This window comes from Mesoplodon densirostris, chromosome 8 (genome assembly GCF_025265405.1).
Source record: "Mesoplodon densirostris isolate mMesDen1 chromosome 8, mMesDen1 primary haplotype, whole genome shotgun sequence".
In the NCBI taxonomy this organism is placed as follows: Eukaryota; Metazoa; Chordata; class Mammalia; order Artiodactyla; family Ziphiidae; genus Mesoplodon; species Mesoplodon densirostris.
Genome location: NC_082668.1, coordinates 2,114,406 through 2,132,507, shown reverse-complemented (window position 1 = coordinate 2,132,507; position 18,102 = coordinate 2,114,406). Strand labels below are relative to the sequence as shown.

Genomic DNA, 18,102 nt, shown 5'->3' with positions numbered 1-18,102 from the left:
CACTGGGACAAAAGAGTAAACGAGGTGGGGCTAAGCCATGTCCCTTATTATTGTTAGTTTTCTTCCAGGAGGCACTACTCAGAGCTGCACTGCCTGCTCTTCTCAGAACAGGGTCGCACACGGGGAAGGTACCTCTGCCAGAAGTCTTTGTTGATCTGTATGGATTCAGAGAATCCTGCCTGGGGGCCCCATGGCTGTGTCTGTGGGTAAAGGCCCCCAGCGGCTGTCACCAGGCCACTGTCCACCGCTCTGGGATTCCACCTGCGTGGCCAGCCTTCAGAGACGGATGACTCAGAGGGCTGCCTGGTCAGGAAGCCAAGGCCGTGTCCTGAACAACGGATCTTGGAAGGAAGAACCTGGCCCTCTTGGTATTACCTACACCCCCAGATTGCCTTATGTACAGCCCCGGGTTCCCTTTCAACTGCTCAGTGTTCATTTAATGTGTAAATGATGCGCAGGCAGAAATTGGCTTAATATGGTCTCACAATATTTACGTTTCACCCAGAACCCAGAAGGAAAGTGAGATCTCTCAGTTGTCATTACAAAGAGACTAGAAACAACCACCCCAGACCCTGATGATTAACATTCACAGGATGACAAAACTCCCAGAAAAACGATATTGTCATTGAGTGTTAATGAAAGGAGCAATTAGAAACCACAACTCTGATTCCCCAAAATGCCCCAGAGCACGACACTGTAAAAGCCTGGCATGGAGAGTGCAGAGCTGGGACTGCTGTGGGGACACGGGGCTGCCACGGTGAAGTCCACGTCCACCTGGGACCGGAACCCGGAAGTTCTGTGCATCAAAGGCCCAAAAGGCTTGCCGTGTAGGTTTTTCAAAGACGGTCAGGGGGCTTCCCTGGTGGTGCAGTGGTTGAGGGTCCACCTGCCAATGCAGGGGACACGGGTTCGTGCCCCGGTCCGGGAAGATCCCACATGCCGCGGAGCAGCTGGGCCCGTGAGCCATGGCCACTGAGCCTGCGCGTCCGGAGCCTGTGCTCTGCAACGGGAGAGGCCACAGCAGTGAGAGGCCCGTGTACCACACACACACACACACACACACACACACAAACGATGGTCAAGGAACTTCTAAGGCATCATGTGGCTCACTATCTGAGGGAGGTACAGGGCAGACCCGATGACCCTCGGAGGTCACTTTTGATAGAGAGCACCTTCTCTTGGATGCTGACCTCCAGGCTCACGCGCTACTTGGCCGTGGTTTCTAGGGACCATTTGCGACTAAACTATTCTTCCCTATGGGGTCCTCAAAACGGAACCATGTCCATCTTTATCTCACTGGATTTCCTGCCTCAAATCGAAGAGGCACCCTCATTTCAGTACATTCAAAATCACTCTTCCCTCTGGCCTCATGGCACATCAGCACTGTCAAAAGGTACCTTGGATGTGTCATTCATGTTCCCACCCAAATCTGGATACTCAAATGTCGCAAAGACAAAAAGGTCAGCCATCAACATGCTGGTCAGCAAGAGGAAGGCCGGCATCACAGACACCCGGCACTCTGGATGCTGTGGAAGCTGCGGACTGGACATCGCCGTGAGCGCTGTGGGGAGGGGAGCATGGAAGGGGAGGGGAGAAGTGATGGTTGAAAGTGGTCAAGGGAGAGCCTGGCCGGCCTCCCCTTCCTCCACCCTCACCACCCAGTCTCCATTCGTGTGACACGCGTTTTCCTCCCAGGTGGGGTGCGTTGGAAGCTGCATCCCCTTGAGACAAGTGGTGGGTCCCCTCCGTCTGCAGGGCATCCTGGCTCCTTCCCTCCATAGGCTCACCACCACTGGGACACACTTCCTGTGGTGGCTCAGGGCTGACTGAAGACTCAGGCTGTGTCTGACCCCGTCTTCTCTCTGCAGACAGTAGGTCTGAGTGAGCCCGTGAGGGTACTGGGCCAGATCAAAGGCAGTGTATTTATCAGCAAGAGCCAGTGAGGAGGAATGAGATAAAAACCATGTCGCAAGCCAACGCAAGAGACGGTGTTCTTTGTAGAACAAACTTCTGTAGCTGCCACCTTTGGAAATGCACAAAACGACCCCTCTCTTCTACAACTGCAGGCAGCCTACAGCACAGAGGGCACAGTCAAAGGTGAGCAGAACAGGGACCTCCCTGGTGGCACAGTGGTTAGGAGTCCGCCTGCCGATGCAGGGGACACGGGTTTGTGCCCCGGTCCGGGAGGATCCCACATGCCGCGGAGCGGCTGGGCCTGTGAGCCATGGCCGCTGAGCCTGCACATCCGGAGCCTGTGCTCTGCAACGGGAGAGGCCACAGCAGTGAGAGGCCCACGTACCACACACACACACACAAAAGGTGAGAGGACACCTTATAAAGCACAACACACTCGTGTGCCACGAATGCTTGGTGGCAAAGGAAAAGCCGGGCCCAGCATGGCAGCCGGAGTGGCCATCAATGCCCCCTGGGGCGGCAGGTCAAACAAGGCCATCCACCTGCCCATAAACAACTTCCTAGAAACCCAGAGTGCTGGGTTTATGAGCAATTCCTGACCGTAAGCCCGTTAATTAGGCACAGACAGGTTCAGGGATGACGCAGGGCTTTGGGCTGCCACGTGCTTTCCCAGGTACCAGGGTTATGGCAACCTAAGTGCGTCCTTCAGGCTCATTAAAAGCTGCCTCAGGTGACCCGGAAGCCAGGGCCCCAGGTAACATCTCTCCAGCTACCTGGGACAGGTAATAAAGAGAGTAAACATGATGGCCTGGCTTGCAGTGCCATAAAACCAGGCTCCTTTCAATGTTATCCCTTTCCCTTCAAGGAAAAGGGTCACATGCTCAACTAAATAGCTCTTAAATCTCTCTCCTGTCCATGGAGACAGTACAAATCACACCAACAGATTTTACACACACACACACACACACACACACACACACACACACACAAATGTATAAAAATTCAGCCTTACTAGTAAAAAAGGACATGCAAATAAAAGAGTAGGAATCATGTTTAGTTTTTGCCCATTAGACTGGAAATACCCTTCAAGACCTGGGAAAGGGACAGCCAGGCTGAATACAGCTTTGGAAGGGGCAGGATCTCTTCTGGAGGGTGACCCAGCAAGATGCTTTAAAATGTGTAATGTGCACACAGTATTTTTCATCTGAAGCGATTTATTCTGAGGAGACCTGCCCAAAGGATGGGGCCTGCAGTCTGGTCCACAAGCAGGAACTGTGGAAGATGAGCCCCCGTCTCCCAGGATGGCACCTGCCAGACAGACGTGTCAGGACCGGTCCCCACTGTGCAGTGTAGACAGGGAGGCTGTAGCGCCAGGGTCATGGGATTCAGCCCCGACTTTGGACTCTGGCTGCTTCGGAGCCACAGCGGGGGTGGCATCCACACCGGGAGCGTCGCCAGGTTCCTCGCCCGCTCACAGCCCGTGAACCCACGGGCTCCTGGTTCCGGCAGGACGGACCTGTCTAAAACCCCTCCCAGCACAGGGGTTCTTCATGGGGTGATGAGAATGGTTTGGAACCAGACAGTGGTGATGGTTGTACCATATTGTAAATGTACTAAATGTCATTGAATTGTACACTTTAAAATGGTCAAGTGATGAGCTTTACGTTATATGAATTTTACCACGATGAAAAAAATGAGTAAGGGAAAAACTAAGTATTTTCCATAAAGAAAAGGGAAAAAAATGAGCAGCCACTTCTCTCGGGGCTCCGTCGGGTGAGAACGAGAACAGCCCTGAGACTGAGGATGAGCAAGGTCCCCGTGTGTGTGCCCCAGGCCGTCAGGGGTCCCTGGACGGCTGCTGGGGACGAAGGCAGAGCCTGGGTTCTCCTCCACGCTCCCCCCACCCTACCTGACGGGCATCAGGAGAGAGCACCCTTCAGCGGCAAAGGACACGGGCAAGTTCACCTGTGATGCAAATGATCAGAACCCTGATGAGCACTGGCAAACTACAAAACAGCTCAGGTGGTGATTAAATCGTGTCCAGCACCGACCCTGCTAACAAGCTCTTCTAAGAGAAAAAGGCCAGGTCTCTCCACACAGGACCCAGGAAAGGCCCTCTGTCCTTGGGGAGTTACCTGCTGTTATTTACCTCTGCAGCCCGGGAGTGTGGCTGCCTGATCTTACACCACGGGAAAATGGTTACAGGCCTGGAGAGGGTGCCTCCCATGCAACCCTGAGGGAGACCCCAGCACAGGGAGGAGAGGGAGGCCCGGCTTTGCCTAGCTCTCCTGCAGGCCTCACACCCAGGGCAAGCCCTCACCCAGGGTCCAGCCTCAGCCACACAACCGCAGTCCATGGCGTAGGCAGCGCCCCTCACGCACATGCTGTCACAGATAACTTTCCAAGATCCCAACATGGTTACAGAAGTTTTAGTCAATGCATCAAAACAAAAAGGGAGGAAACAATTATAATTTGCAGATGACATTATTGTCTACTTAGAGAACATGAAATAACCAATTACAAATTTCTTAGGACTGAGAAGAAAATTCTAGACATTGGTTGGCTAATAAATAATAATGAAATCAAGGGCTCTACACTGACAGTGACCAAGTAGAGAATAAAATGAAGAAACATTCTATTCATAACAGGAGAAAATATATAAAATACCCAAGAATAATTAAATATAAAATCTACAGCCCTTATATGAAGAAAATAAAACAAGACTTTTCGTAAGGACAGAAACAGCCTCAAATCACAGGTGGTAATTCCATATTCCTGGACTAGAAAGTTAACAGTAGAAAGGTATTAGTAGATGTCCTGCTGATTTATTAACTTGCTGCAACTTCAATTAAGTTTCCAGAGCAACTTTGGGGGACGTTATGAGAAATGATTCTGATGCTCACCTGGAAAAATAAAAGCTCATCCGGAGACAAGCTGAGGGAATTAAAAATGAAGAACAAATGTGTGGGGAGTGGAGACCTGCACGGTCGGATCCTGAAACACGAGCACAGGCTCCTGCTGACACAGGGTGGGGCTGGTACGAGGAACAGAGGGGGCCGGAGACAGACTCGGCCAGATAAATATGCGCTGATTATGGGACAGAGCTGGCATTTTTTAAATCGTTTAGAAAACAGCTTTGCTTCGTGAATGAGGTGAGGCCAAGTACATAATTGACAAAATATAACGGACATTGAAATAACGCCCTTAATTTATAAAGAACACTCATATACTGATGAGAAAAAGACAAGCATTGCAATAGAAAAACAGCAAAGAAAATGATAATTGGTAGAAGAAATGCAGTAAGTGAATAGAAATATGGCGAACCACAATCAAGGAAATGCAGGCACACCATGAGACAGAATCAAAATAGAATGTGAACAAGTTCCACTAATGCATCAGACTGCGGGGTCAGCCCTGGCCCCTCTCCTCTGGGAGGGCAGTCACTGCTCGGCCAGCCCACTGTGTGCGGACTGTGGAAGAGGGAAAACGCGGGGGCGGGTAGCGACCCATGCAGCAGCCTGTGGGTGGGAGGGAGGGTGCCCTGCAGTGCCCCGCAGAGGCAGCTACCACCCAGGACAGGTCAGCGAGTGCTGGCTGTCGTGGTTACTGCTGCTTTACTATTCTGCTCTCAGAATGAGCAAGGGGTGTGTGTGTGAGAGAGACAGAGAAAGAGAGAGAGAGACAGAGAGACACATGCATACCCAGGACCTGGTGTAACTTTTGGAAAGAAACATGGCAAGAAATAAAAGCCACAGAAAAGGACTTATCCTGGGTCAGCAATACCATTTCTGTTTTGTTTAGACAAAGGCATATGATTCATGAACGAGGACACTAAAAACAGAAGAAAAACTGGAAATGACCTTGATGTTCAACTCTTCAACTATTAGCACTTATTTAAATTCATTGGGGTTCATTGTAAGTACAATAAAACCATTAAAATCATGCTTTTGAAGTGTATGTAATGGTAAAGGGAAATGTTAACAATAAATAAAAACCACGTCAGTATAATCCCAATTCCATAAAACTATAGATACACACACGCACAATTTACATAATATAAGGTTACGGGAATCCACTACAAAATGCAACAGCTTTCCTAGCTAATAGCGCTGGAATCACATCTTCTCTGTGATTTGCAATTATTCGATAATTAACATTAATGACTGTGGCGATCAGAAAGAGATCATGATGAAAACATTCCTTGTAAAAAACGACACTGTCTGGGGTGCAAACAGCAGGGCCCTGCTCCTCTTTGGTACACAAGCCTTGGGGAGTCCGGGGGCCCGGGACCTTCCCCCTCCTCCTCCTGTTTACCTAAGCAGGTGTCCCTCCCGGGGTGCAGGAGGCTCCAGGGAGATCTGTGGGGAGGACGCTGTGAGCAAACAGTTAATGAGGAGGTCAGACGTGTGGGTGAGCGTGGCTGAGTGGACACAGGCGTTCACTCCCACTCCTCTCGGAAGCACGAAGAGGAACGGCGCTTTTTATGAGACACGGATTCACAGGAACAAAGCCTGCAGGAAGGACTGGAGAGCAGGTTTGTCATCAGAACTTTGGAAGATGCAGAACTCTGGAGATGAGACCCGGCAGCACCCCAGAGGCACAGCCCAGACAGCACGGTCAGCGTTGCGTTCTACTCCAAAGTGCTCACCACGTCTCCATCAGTGAAATGGAATATTCAATACATTCCCAATACAAAATTGTAAGTATTTTCCAAATAGCAAAAAAACCACACATTTATGGAAACATCACTGACATGGACGGAGGTCCAGGGGCGGCATGCCTGAACCCAGAACCTTCAGAAGGTGGCCAAGGGATTCTGGCTTGCACAGAGGGCTCCCAGCGTCCAGACCCACAGCCCTGTCCCCTTCCTCCTCTCTTCACAGTGCACCCCGACTTCTCACTGTCCCCCTACCCGAGCCCTCCTCATGTGCACCCCGACTCTTGTCAAAATCACTGTTACCATGCCCTCTCCCGCCTTCCCTGGACTAGGGTGAGGATCCCTCCTGGAGAAGATGACTGCGCTCCAGGCCCGGTCTGTCACAGCCCTGCAATATCCATTCCTCTGGGTGTATTCCCATATGAGCTCTCACCCTGACCTTCAGACTTGCCTTGGCCAGCAAGGCAACAGCATCCATGACTTACATGGAGGCTTAAACCACTCGTGCCCTCTTGCTGAGCTTGGAACTCAGAAACCGGCAGATAATCCAGCTGCCAAGCACCAGACTAGAAGTGAGGCTACTCCAGGTCACCCCGTCACTGGGCAGCTCACAGCTGATCACAGGAGCATGAGAGAGAGCCCAGACAACCCTCCACAAACAAATGACTGCTGTAGTAAGCACTGTATTTGGGGTAGTTTGTTATGCAGCCAAAGCTGACTGAGACACTCATGTAACAGATTCTTTGTGGTCTTATAAAATAGTGGCCAGCACCACTCAAGCAGGAAGGACCTTGTGCTGGCTTATATGCTGTAATTGTTTTCCGTTTTGCAAAAAGCAAATAATTAAACCATTGATCCTGATCTAGAGATATAACAGATTCATATTTCAGATACTTTGAAATGCAAAAATCATGTTACTACATCATTATACTTAAAGATAGTCTGCAGTACAAGACTGAAACTGTAGCCATGATCACCAGCGTTTGCCCACAGTGAGAAGAGCTTACAGGTTTCTCAAACTGTGGGACTGGATTTGCATTGGAGCATAAGGAACTCAGCCAACAGGAAGGGAGGAAATCGCTAACTCCAGGGAAAGTTAAGAGCTGTATCAGAGAGGTCATGAAGCCACTGCATGGTGTGTGTCGGCAATAGGCACCTACACAGGCACAAGAATGGAGCCCCTGATGGTTCTTTAGTCAGAAGGATGGTCTCAGTATATGAAGCACCCAAAAAGTGGCAGTGTATGCGTGGGGGGGGGGGCGGGGATGGAGGGCGAAAGCCTAGTCTCTCCAGCAAGTGGGAAATAATCACCCCATGGGATCTTTAATGCAAGGACGAAGCAGACCATCTACAAACAGGGAGCAGAAGCCAGCAGAGACCTGGGGCTGGGGAGCCAGATGGGAGAGTAGGGAGGGACAGCTTCTGCTTGTTTACACTGTACTACATTTCCATTAGAAACATTGGAAATAGGGATTCCCTTGATAAAATTTTAAAAAATTTAAAAAATGACACACAACAAACCCCCAAAGCAGCAAATCTAGGTAATGCTACATTTGCCAGGTGATCACCTAGGCTACCCCAGCTGACATAAACACCCACGGACACCACATTCACTACTCTCACAGCCCTGGGCCTCAGTGATCATGCTGCCTGGACCCCATTCTGGGGAGAAGAAAACTAACTGCACAGGACAGAAAGGGGAACGGGGCTCCTGAATCAGCCATGACCAACAAAGACACTGCGTCTAGTACAAGTTGCGACACTGAGTGTCGAAACCCTAGGAAAGATCTTCTTTACCCAGGGTTAACAATTTTAGTTACATTTTAAAAATTATTCCCTTTTTAACTATAAAATCCTATTCAAATTCACTGATGATTTAATGACACTAATTCGACTGTGTGCTCAAGAAATCCGTCTGACAAACACCAGTGTCAAATGTCACTAACGATATTGTACCTTGTGAAGAGAGCGTAAATCATCAAAACAGAAGCTGACTGATGGTATGATACAATTACATAGTTTAAATGGCTTTAGACGAATGATCTCCATTTTAAATGGAGAAACAACAAACGATTAAAATGCAGAGAGCATGTAACCTTGAGATGCTTCCTGAGCTGCGTTTCTGGGGCTCCCACCATCTCTGGGAGCACCCAGCCTGTGGGTCAGGGGGAGCTCGGGGTACCCTTGACTTCCGGGCCCTCTCTGCACAGAGTCTGCAGGTGCTGACAGGAGGACCCAGGAGGGAGACTCTGTTCCATCTCAAGGAGGTGACACAAACTCCTGGAGCACCAGATGAGGAGAGAAACTGGGGGTCAGGGAGAAAAAGCCCACCCCAGGCCGAGGCCCCAGGACAGCGGGAAGCCCGGTCTCGCCCTGAGGGGGAAGCACCAACCAGGCTCAAGAGTGTTCCTGATGTTTCTTGCTTATTTGTGCAACCCCTCACATACGAGAGGTTGTTGATGTCTCAATTTCTCATTTTTTTCTTGTAAAAGCTACAGACTCAACCAACACAGACACGAGAACATAAGCAACTAGCGTCTTCCTTAATCCTGGTCAGCACAAAACCCACCATCGCCAGTTTCCGGTACAGTCTCTCAATCAGGGGCTGTTTGAGTGAGGACGAGGGTGCACGGGGGAGTGAAAGTATAGAGAGAAGTGCAGATCCCGAGTTCCTTCTTCAGCCAGGCGCCGTGCCGGGCCCGCAGATGCCAGAGGTGGGCAGCTGCCCGTTCCCAGGTAGGCACGTGGATGGGTGACCTACGGGGGGGAGGGGCACACACAGGGCTCCACCTCCCAAGATGAACGGCAGTGCGGGCCCCCTGGCCGCCAGGAGCCCGGTTAAAGGGGGGCGTATCTGAGAGGACCGGGAAGACACGAGACTGCAGTGATCCTTCAGGCTTCTGAGATGAGATCAAGATACGGGACGGTGATGGCCAAAGTTCAAAACGCCGGCTGGCGAGGAGGAGCGGAACTCGGCTCCGCGTGGGCGAGCAGCGCTACTTGGTCGGGAGAGAGCCAAGGCTGAGTTTCTAAACTGCTTTTAGGGGTCACAGAAATGTGAGCCTGCAGCTTCAAAGACAAAAGGAGAGGGGCGGCCTGTGGGGCGGCTCTTGTCAGTACTGAAAGGCAGCCACCTCGTCGGGCGCTGCTCACAGACCCCTCGGGGCGGGGCCTCAGCGGGAAGCCCCATCCCCCGCCGCAACCCCGTTTCCCCTGCACCGCACAGAGCAGCCGCCCTGAGCAAGGCGCTGGCTTCCCCACCGGCAGGGCAGGTCCAGGCTGCATCCCACGGGGCCTCCCTCTCCTCCCAACAGCCAGGAGGAGCGGGCGCTTCGCATCAGGGGAGCAAAGCGCATCGCGCTCGCTCTTGTGGACCCTCGACCCCTCCACCCCAAACTCAGGAGCGCTTATTAAACAGCAGAGGACCACGATGGCCGCTGGGGCGTCTCCATGGCGACAGGTGACCTCTCGGGCAGGAGCACTCGCTGGCTCAGAACGCTACAAGCAAAGCCATGAGGCTTGGACTTGCAGCAGCTCTGGAGAGTGTTCTCTCCTTGGTTTGTCCACTGCCAACCTCAGAAGCCCCACGGGGTCAGGGCAAAAGGCTGCAGTAGCAGCAACAAAACTGTCAAGACCCGCGGCCTCGGGTGCAGCTCTCAGCTGGCCAGAGGCAGAAACAGACAGTGCACGGTTACTCTGAATGGCACCAGTGCACACACACCATCTGGGCGCAGGCTAACGAGGAAGCCAAGGCCGGCCTCAGCGACGTCCAGCCGTAGGTGGTGTTGGTCTCTATGGAAAGGGCATCTCAGAAGCATGTGGGCTTTTAATTCTCCACATCCCTGCTGTCCAGTCCAGTAGCCACTAACCACATGTGGCTGCAATGCAGCTGGTCCAGACGGAGGTGTGCTCTACGTGTCTCGTCTGCGATGGTTCACTAAGACTTAGCGTGAACAAAAGTATTTATATGGATCACAGGTTGAAATAATATTTTAGAAATATGAGGTTACATAAAATACATTAAAGTTAGTTTACCTTGTGCAGCCAGGTTCCCAATGACCCCAAAGATTCCTGCCTCCTGGTATTCACCCCTTGTCTGGGCCCCTCCTGGGAGGGTTGGTTGTATGACAGTAGAATAAGGTAGCAGGGTTGGGGGATGTCACTTCCAAGATGTGGCCAGAAGACACCGAGGCCCCCTTCTTGGTCACTTGGATCTTGGGTGTCCACTTTGGGGAAGCTGCTGTTAGAGGCCCACGTGAGGAGGACCTGAGGCCTCCTGCCCACAACCACGGGAGCCAGCTGGGAAGTGGGTCCTGCAGCCCCACCTAGCCCTCAGATGAGACCACAGCCCTGACTGGCAGCTCAACAGCACCTCACGAGAGACCCTAAGGCACAGCCAGCAGCGAGGCTACTCCTGGATTCCTGACCTCCAGAAGCTATCAGATAGTACACGTCTGTTATTTTAACCAGCTAAAAAGCTTTTGGGTAATTTGTTACATAGCAATAAATAACTTACACAATCTGGTTTCTTTTGCTGCTTTAAGGTGGCTGCAGAAAATGTAAAATTACCTATATAATTTTAATATACACACATTGTTATTGGACAGCGTTGCTCTCCATGTTTCCAAGTACAGTGAGCATACGTTATGATCACAGATGTCCTCATTGGTCCCTCAACCACATGACCAGTTAGGACATCTGTGATCATAACATATGCTCACTGACTTCTCTATGCATCACGAATGCATGTTTCTTTCTAATACGTTTACTTTTAAAATCTGAGATCAGATTAAATACATGCAGAGAGTGTGTACCAAAAAACAACCCATGTTAGTTTTTTTTCTTATTCCGTTTAAATGAAAAGTGATTATTAATATCTTTTTCGAATCATAAAAAGTCAGTGGGAAAAACGAAGAGTGGCCAGACAAGTCCCAAGAAGAAAATAAAGATGATTTGCAAACACGGGTGTTTCTTCTTGCCGGTAATGTTGCTATTTACGGACATACCTTATCTTTGTAGATGAAGTCAGATGATAAGCATTTCCCCTAATTTAAGCACGCTTCTACAGCCTGACTTTAAAGGCTGTTCTGCCCCAATTTACTCAACCAGTGCCCAAGTGCTGGACACGCAGGTATTAACTGCACAGCAAGGAATATGGCTGTGCACCAATCTCAGCGCTACCGCTGGTGATCAGGGACTGTCCTTATCAGCACGGGAACCACGGGGCCACAGAGAGCGCGCGGGCTCTGAGGGCTCCCGGGGGCGGATGGCGGGCGACTCACTTTGATGTGCTCGTGGAGCTGGGCTTCGTGCTGCCGGGACAGCTGCTCGTGCTGCCTCTGGAACTCGGCGATGAGGATCTGCCTCTGCAGCTGCTGCTTCTGCTTGAGGGCCAGGAGCTCCTGCTGCAGCTGCTGCTCCCGGACGCCGGGCTCCGTCGCGGGCAGCGGAAACTGGTGGTCCAGGCGCAGGTCCATGGGCACCGCCGGGGGGGCCACCGGCAAAGGCAGCGCCGAGGCCACATCCACTGCGGGAGAGAGCACAGCACAGAGCACTGGTCACCGTGGAGCCCCCAGCCCCGCCCACCCTCCCAGAGAGCCGCCGCCAACAGTCGGGTTGCCCACAGGCTGAGGGCCACTGTACACTTCGGACGCTTCTGCACCCCCTCCCTACACAGGCTCAGAAGGCACGACCCGGAGGCCTTTGAGGTTTCTATCCCTTGGGCAAAAATCAGTGGACGTTTGGACCAGGACACACACTCCCGCAATCTCTCTTCCCTCCGCCCGACCCTCCATGGAAGGGGCCCCTCCCTGCTCTCTCAAAGGACCCTGCTGCAGCCCCAGCGGCCTTTTCTGACATCCTTTCTGAAAGTCGACGAAGAGAAAAAGCAAGAAAAAGGCTCTAAAGAGCACTGAACACCCGTGAGTAGAGAGGCAAATTGCCCATGCTTTTCTTCTCCTTTTCACAAAGCCACGGAAGAGCTGTGTGCAGGAACCACAGGACAGTGTGTGCCACTGAAGTGGTCCAGACGGACGCTCCGGACGGACGGGGAGAGCGTTTCCATGGTGAAGCGAGCGCCCTCTGGAAGACAGGTTTACCGGCTGCAGCCAATAAAACGCTCCCCCGGCTCGCCCGCACAGCTTGCGCATCCGGGTTACGTGCTTCTGCGCTTTGCCAGGAAACGGACTGTCTTCACTGCACTGATGTATGGCCGAGAAAGAGCCACAAGTGACTCTGGTTAGAAACAGAAGCTGAATCGATCTTAAGGCTTACAAATCAATACCAACTTAAAGTGAGAAAAAGAATGCAGAAAGCAAGCCTTAAATTATGGACCTCACAAAATAACCCGACGTGGGTGCTCCTCCCATGACAGGACAGCATGTGAACAGCCGAGGGGCGCCGGCGGGGAGCCCCTTACTTCCCCGAGGCTCCTGTGCTGCTCCCCCGCCTCGCAGATGAGCGCCCTGGGCGCCGCTCATAGAGAGAGGAGTGAAGACAGCCCAGCACCGAGGCCCATGGTCCCTGTCCCTTCCAAAGAGCCCCCCTCACAACCTGCTCTGGGCTCACGCAATAGCACGGACCAGACCCAGGGACTGGAGGCTGGGGCCTCGCCCTCTGGGGGGCTCAGGGCTCCGGTGGGAGCCCAGACTCAACACCCACGGGCCGCCAATGCCAGCCCCTCACCACCTGGCACGGGGCCTCATCCTAGCACCTCTGCCTGGACCCTCTGCAGGTCGGGGCTTGCGACAGACGCACTTGGCCTCGCCCTGGGGTCTCCCTGAGTGAGTGTGGGCCACTCACAGGCCGGACATAACCCAGTCCCTCGGGAAGTCTGTGTCCCACAGTCCACAGATTCTGGAAAAACAGCCCGTAAGTGGAACCACCCCTCAGGACAGGGCATTTCTGTGGTCACTGCCAGGCGGCAGGTCCCATGCCGACCATCCTTCTGATGAGTGAGGCGAGGTGGGGCGAGGCCCGGCTCTGGCGAAGCCCTGGATTCTAACCCCCGAGCTGACTCCCTGAGCCCTGGAGCCCTGGACTAGAACGTGGCCTCACACCTGCAGGGCTGCTCACCTTGGGAGAGTGCGGGACGCTGCCCGGGGCAGAGCGGGGCCCTGGCTCCAGGGCTCAAGTCACTGCCTCTCCCACCCCCGGGACCAAGCCCTGGCCTCCACCCCAGGCCCCCAGAGCCTGGAGCAGCTTCCATGCAAGGAATGCCTGGGACCTGGCCACAGGGAATGGAGAAAAATCCTCAATATTCAAGCAGTTTCAGAAAATATCTAATTCTCCTCTCTTTGAAGCCCTAACAAGCCTGGGATAAATACCAGCTGACTATTTTTCTTTGGTTTATTCCCCCAACTTTTTAAATGTATGTATTTCTTTTTTTCTAGTGGGGTATGAGGCTTGATGTGTGACGAGGTCTTTATTTGATATTTACATGAGAAAAGTCTGCACAAATGAACTGTTTTCGTGAACAGGCCCGAGGACCAGTGGACCCCACCAACCTCCACTGCACACCAGCTGGTAAAGACTGGCTTTTATTAATTTCCTTTTTCTTTTTTTTCTGCAGTGCGCAGGCCTCTCACCGTTGTGGCCTCTCCCATTGCGGAGCGTCACACCCACCACCCGCGAGCGGAGCCTCGCTTTGTTTACTGCACCTTTTCTCAGCCTCCTCTGTGTCTGGAGGCGTAGGGAACCTTAGAAGGAAACACCCCCTGGTCATGCCACAGACACCAGAGCGGATGCACACTGGGGGGTGGGCGCACAGGGTGGCGAGGAGACCCCCACCCCAGCAAGCCCCTTCTGCCCACAGTGAACAGACAGAAGGGAACCGGGAGGCACGGGGGGGCACATGCTGTCCTTGGCCCAAGGCATCTCTGTTCTCACCACGTTCCCTCTACATTTACTGTGAGAAAGGGATGCAAGTCCTGCCTGGATTTACCCTTCTGAGGTTTCACATAAAACTTCATTCTTCTGCTAGAGAAAGTCAAAAGCAAAGAGAATGCAAAGCTAGACATCACCTCCGTCTGATGCACCGCGATCACCTCCTGCCATTCCTTCACCTCTGAAAACAGCACTGTGTTTACAGACATGCAAACCAACACTGGAACTTACACGAGGCCAGGGGACCCAGGCAAGGTCCTTCTCCCACTCTGTGTGCCCAGCCTCGGGAAGCCAGGCGGGTGGGAAGCGGCCGAGCGGTCCCCAGGCCTGGCCTGAGCCCCAGCTGCGAGATCAGACCCACAGTCCCCATTCATTCCCATCGCTGGCGGGTGCGTCAAACATGACTCGGACTATTTCTGTATCAAAAACTCTCTGAAATGCCATAAGTTCCCAACAGAAGCTGCTGGTGCTTTTGACCTACAGAGCCCTGAAGAAACAATGAAAGCTTCTCTACTTAAAGAATGCAGCATCAAGACAAAAAAGCCTGTATTCTCATGAATATTTTATGGCAGAGTAGAAAATTGCTTTTATAGGTTGTGCCTTGAGAAACATATTAATACAATCAGACTCATGACGTTAGTAAAAGCACAAAGACTATATTCAAAGTTTCAATAAGAAATGGCAAAGCCTGGGCTGTAAATTATAAGTTCTCAATCAGAAACAGAAAAAATCTGCTAGTCTCTATTTTTTTTAAATGAATGATCAGAAAAAAAGGACACTATAATTTTCCATTACATGGGTTGGGTCCTCTTTTCATAACACCATTTCATGTCATCATATAGACAGGAAAGAAAGAGAAGGACTATTCTTTAGAAAACAGGGCCGAAGTTTAGGGTCTGTTCAAGTAGAGAACGACTCATTCAAATCTAGGGGACAATAAAAGATATTTCATCCATGGAGCCACGGTTTCCTCTTACCATGACATTTGCCTGCGTGTGTGAGGGTCAGGGAGAGAAAAGACTGCAGGGGGAAGCGGAGGAAGAGAAAGAAAGGGAGGGGTCTATGAGAAACGCAGAACTGAGTTCAAAATATTTTCATCTTTTATGGTGAAATGTGTCACACACCCTGGAGAACAGAAGGGCTAAGGGTGACACAGTCACCCCCCCACCTCAGCCAGAACCAGAGCATCGCTCTCGTGCCCCACACATCACATGCCTGTGCCCCCAGCAACATTCTGACTTGGTTCAGCATCCCTGCTTTTCTTTCTGGTTATAACATCTACAGATGTATCCATAAACACATGTTCTCCACGTGACTGCAGCGAGTACAGGAGCAGTGGGATGGGAGGTGACAAAGGTTTCCAGGAAAAGACAGAGTCGCAGTTCAGGCTGCCTTCAGCTTCTAGGACAGCTGACAAAAAAGAGCTCTGTCCGGGCGAGGTCAAGAGTGACCCCCGGGAAACCGAGGGCCACCCCCAGTGCAGCAGCCGATGGGGCCATCCCATGGACCAGCACTGCCCTGTGTCCTGCTGCTGCTCCACCCAGGCTGTCCTCCAGGTGTGAGGCTTGCAGGAGGCCCCACGGAGAGACCTGCCTCATCTGGTCAGTGAAGCCGGAGGGCAGGAAGGTCCAGACAGGTCAGCCCCCCTTCCCACGCCCGCCCCGGCGGCTGCTGAGCTCTGGTCCAGCCGGGCGGCCCAGAATCTCCTGCAGAGCCGCCCTCCTGAGGCCGGCCCCCTCATCCTCCCCGGGATCCCACTGGTCTCTGTCCCAGAGTAGATCACCTGATCCCTTTATCCTACTCTTCATTCTTCTTTCTCGGTTCATTCTTCTTCTGCAGGAACTCAGGCTCCAAGAGTGTCTCAGAAAGGAGGCGTGTGAGGTTTCACGTCTGAAGGTGCACTTACTTCCCTGTCAACGTTATCATTACGTGGGTTGTGTACAGAATTCCAGCTTGAAAGTCAGCTTCTCTGGGGCGGGGAAGGCAGTGCTCCACGGCCTCCCTGTTCTCATACTGTTATTAAAAAAACACGGAGCCGCTCTGGTTCTGGACCCTTTGTGCTTGCCTTTCCCTCTGGATGTTTATAAGACCTTCTCCCTGTCCCCAGTGTTCTGAGATTTGAGAAGCAGGTGGCTTGGTGAGGCTCTTCCTTCCTCCACCGTGGGGGGCATGCAGCTGGCTTGTTCAGTTTCTCCAGTCGTGGGGAATTTCCTTGAGTTATTGGGTTGGGCAAAAAGTTTGTTTGGGTTTTTCCGTAAGATGTTACGGATATTTTGTTGATCTCCTTGTTTCTGTTTTCCCCTTCCGAAACTTCTTGGGTGGTAAATCTCCTGGGACAATGCTCTGATTTTCTCTTTCATTCTCTCCTATTTTCCTTTTCTGTGTCTAGTGCTCAACTTTATTCGAGATTTCCTTAAATGTGTACTCTTAAGTTTTTTCACCGAGTTTTGCATATTTTCTGCGGATGTGTCCCTGAGTACGAACGGAGGCATGAACCCTAGCTGGAAGCTGCGAGCAGAGAGGGGTTCTCAACGCTGAGCTTCGCTGGACGGTGCGGGGAGCTGGCCTTAGTCAGGACGCACCAGGCACCCTGGTTCGGGGCTCAGGCGCCCAGCACAGCGGGGCGTCTGCTTCTCTGCCAGCCTGCATTCCACCTGGACCAGCCCCCTTTTGCTCCTGTCCCGGAGGGCGGGACATGGGGCTGCTCTTCGAGGATGCTGTGGCATCTATCCCCCGGGGCTCTTGGTTGCACTGACAGGAGGCACGGAATCTGGCTTCTTCTGCCCAAACTGCCAAATCGGTTAAGACTTATGGCTCTACTTTCCAACTTTCAGACTGTTGGTGATGTTGTTTCCTTTTCTGTTCCCCCAACTTTCTGACCTGATGACATCTCTCTGGAATATATATTTTTATTTTTTAGGGAAAAATTTCAAAAACACACAAAGGCAGAGAGAACAGTATAATCAACTCCCAAGGATCCATCAGCCACCTGCCACCTCATGGCCAACCTTTTCTTCTCACACCCACCCGCTGCACTTCTTTCTAGATCATCCGGAAGCCTACCAGCCAGCCCAGCATGTTATCCATAAGGCCTTCGGTATCTCTAAATGAACTCTTAAAAAACACAGTCGAATACCATCAACCTACCCAAATAAATTAACAACTCCATGACATTATCAAATAGCCAGAAGGTATTCCCATTTTTTTAGAGAGTCTCATACACATTTTTTAAGCTTTATTCAAATCAAAACCCAACAAAGTTCCATTCACTGCAATTGGCCGATATACCCTTTGAATTCTTTTTAATCTAAAGGTCCCCCACCTTCTCCCTCACCCCTGCCCCCTCCAGCTGATGGGCTGAAGACACTGGTCACCTGTCCTGTGCTGACTGAACCTGAGCTGTAGATTCCCTGGGAGCTCGAAGGGGGTCTGGAGGCCCAGAGGATGCAGCTCTGGTTCCGAGCAGGGCCGCCTCCCTAGAGAGGTCCTGTACCCCTCGGGCTCCTGTGTTATCGGCAGCTAACATGCTCACCGATGATGTCTTCATTGCTGTAAACAGGGCTTTTCTAGCTCCATCCACCCCTCTTGATTTGCTAGCTACATTACTTCTATAGTGAGAAAGGGTCCCAAGTCAACTATCTTGTTAT

The 18,102-nt window shown here is 51.8% G+C and overlaps 1 protein-coding gene across 4 annotated transcripts in view; it reads right to left on the bottom strand.

The window, feature by feature from the left end:
* HDAC4 (histone deacetylase 4) overlaps positions 1-18,102 on the bottom strand; it is a 289,607-nt gene that overhangs the window by 100,975 nt on the left and 170,530 nt on the right. For all 4 annotated transcript variants that reach the window (XM_060106519.1, XM_060106521.1, XM_060106520.1 and 1 more), the window contains exon 4: positions 11,854-12,098. In XM_060106519.1, coding sequence (XP_059962502.1) covers positions 11,854-12,098 — 245 coding nt within the window. The remainder of the gene's footprint in view (positions 1-11,853; positions 12,099-18,102) is intronic.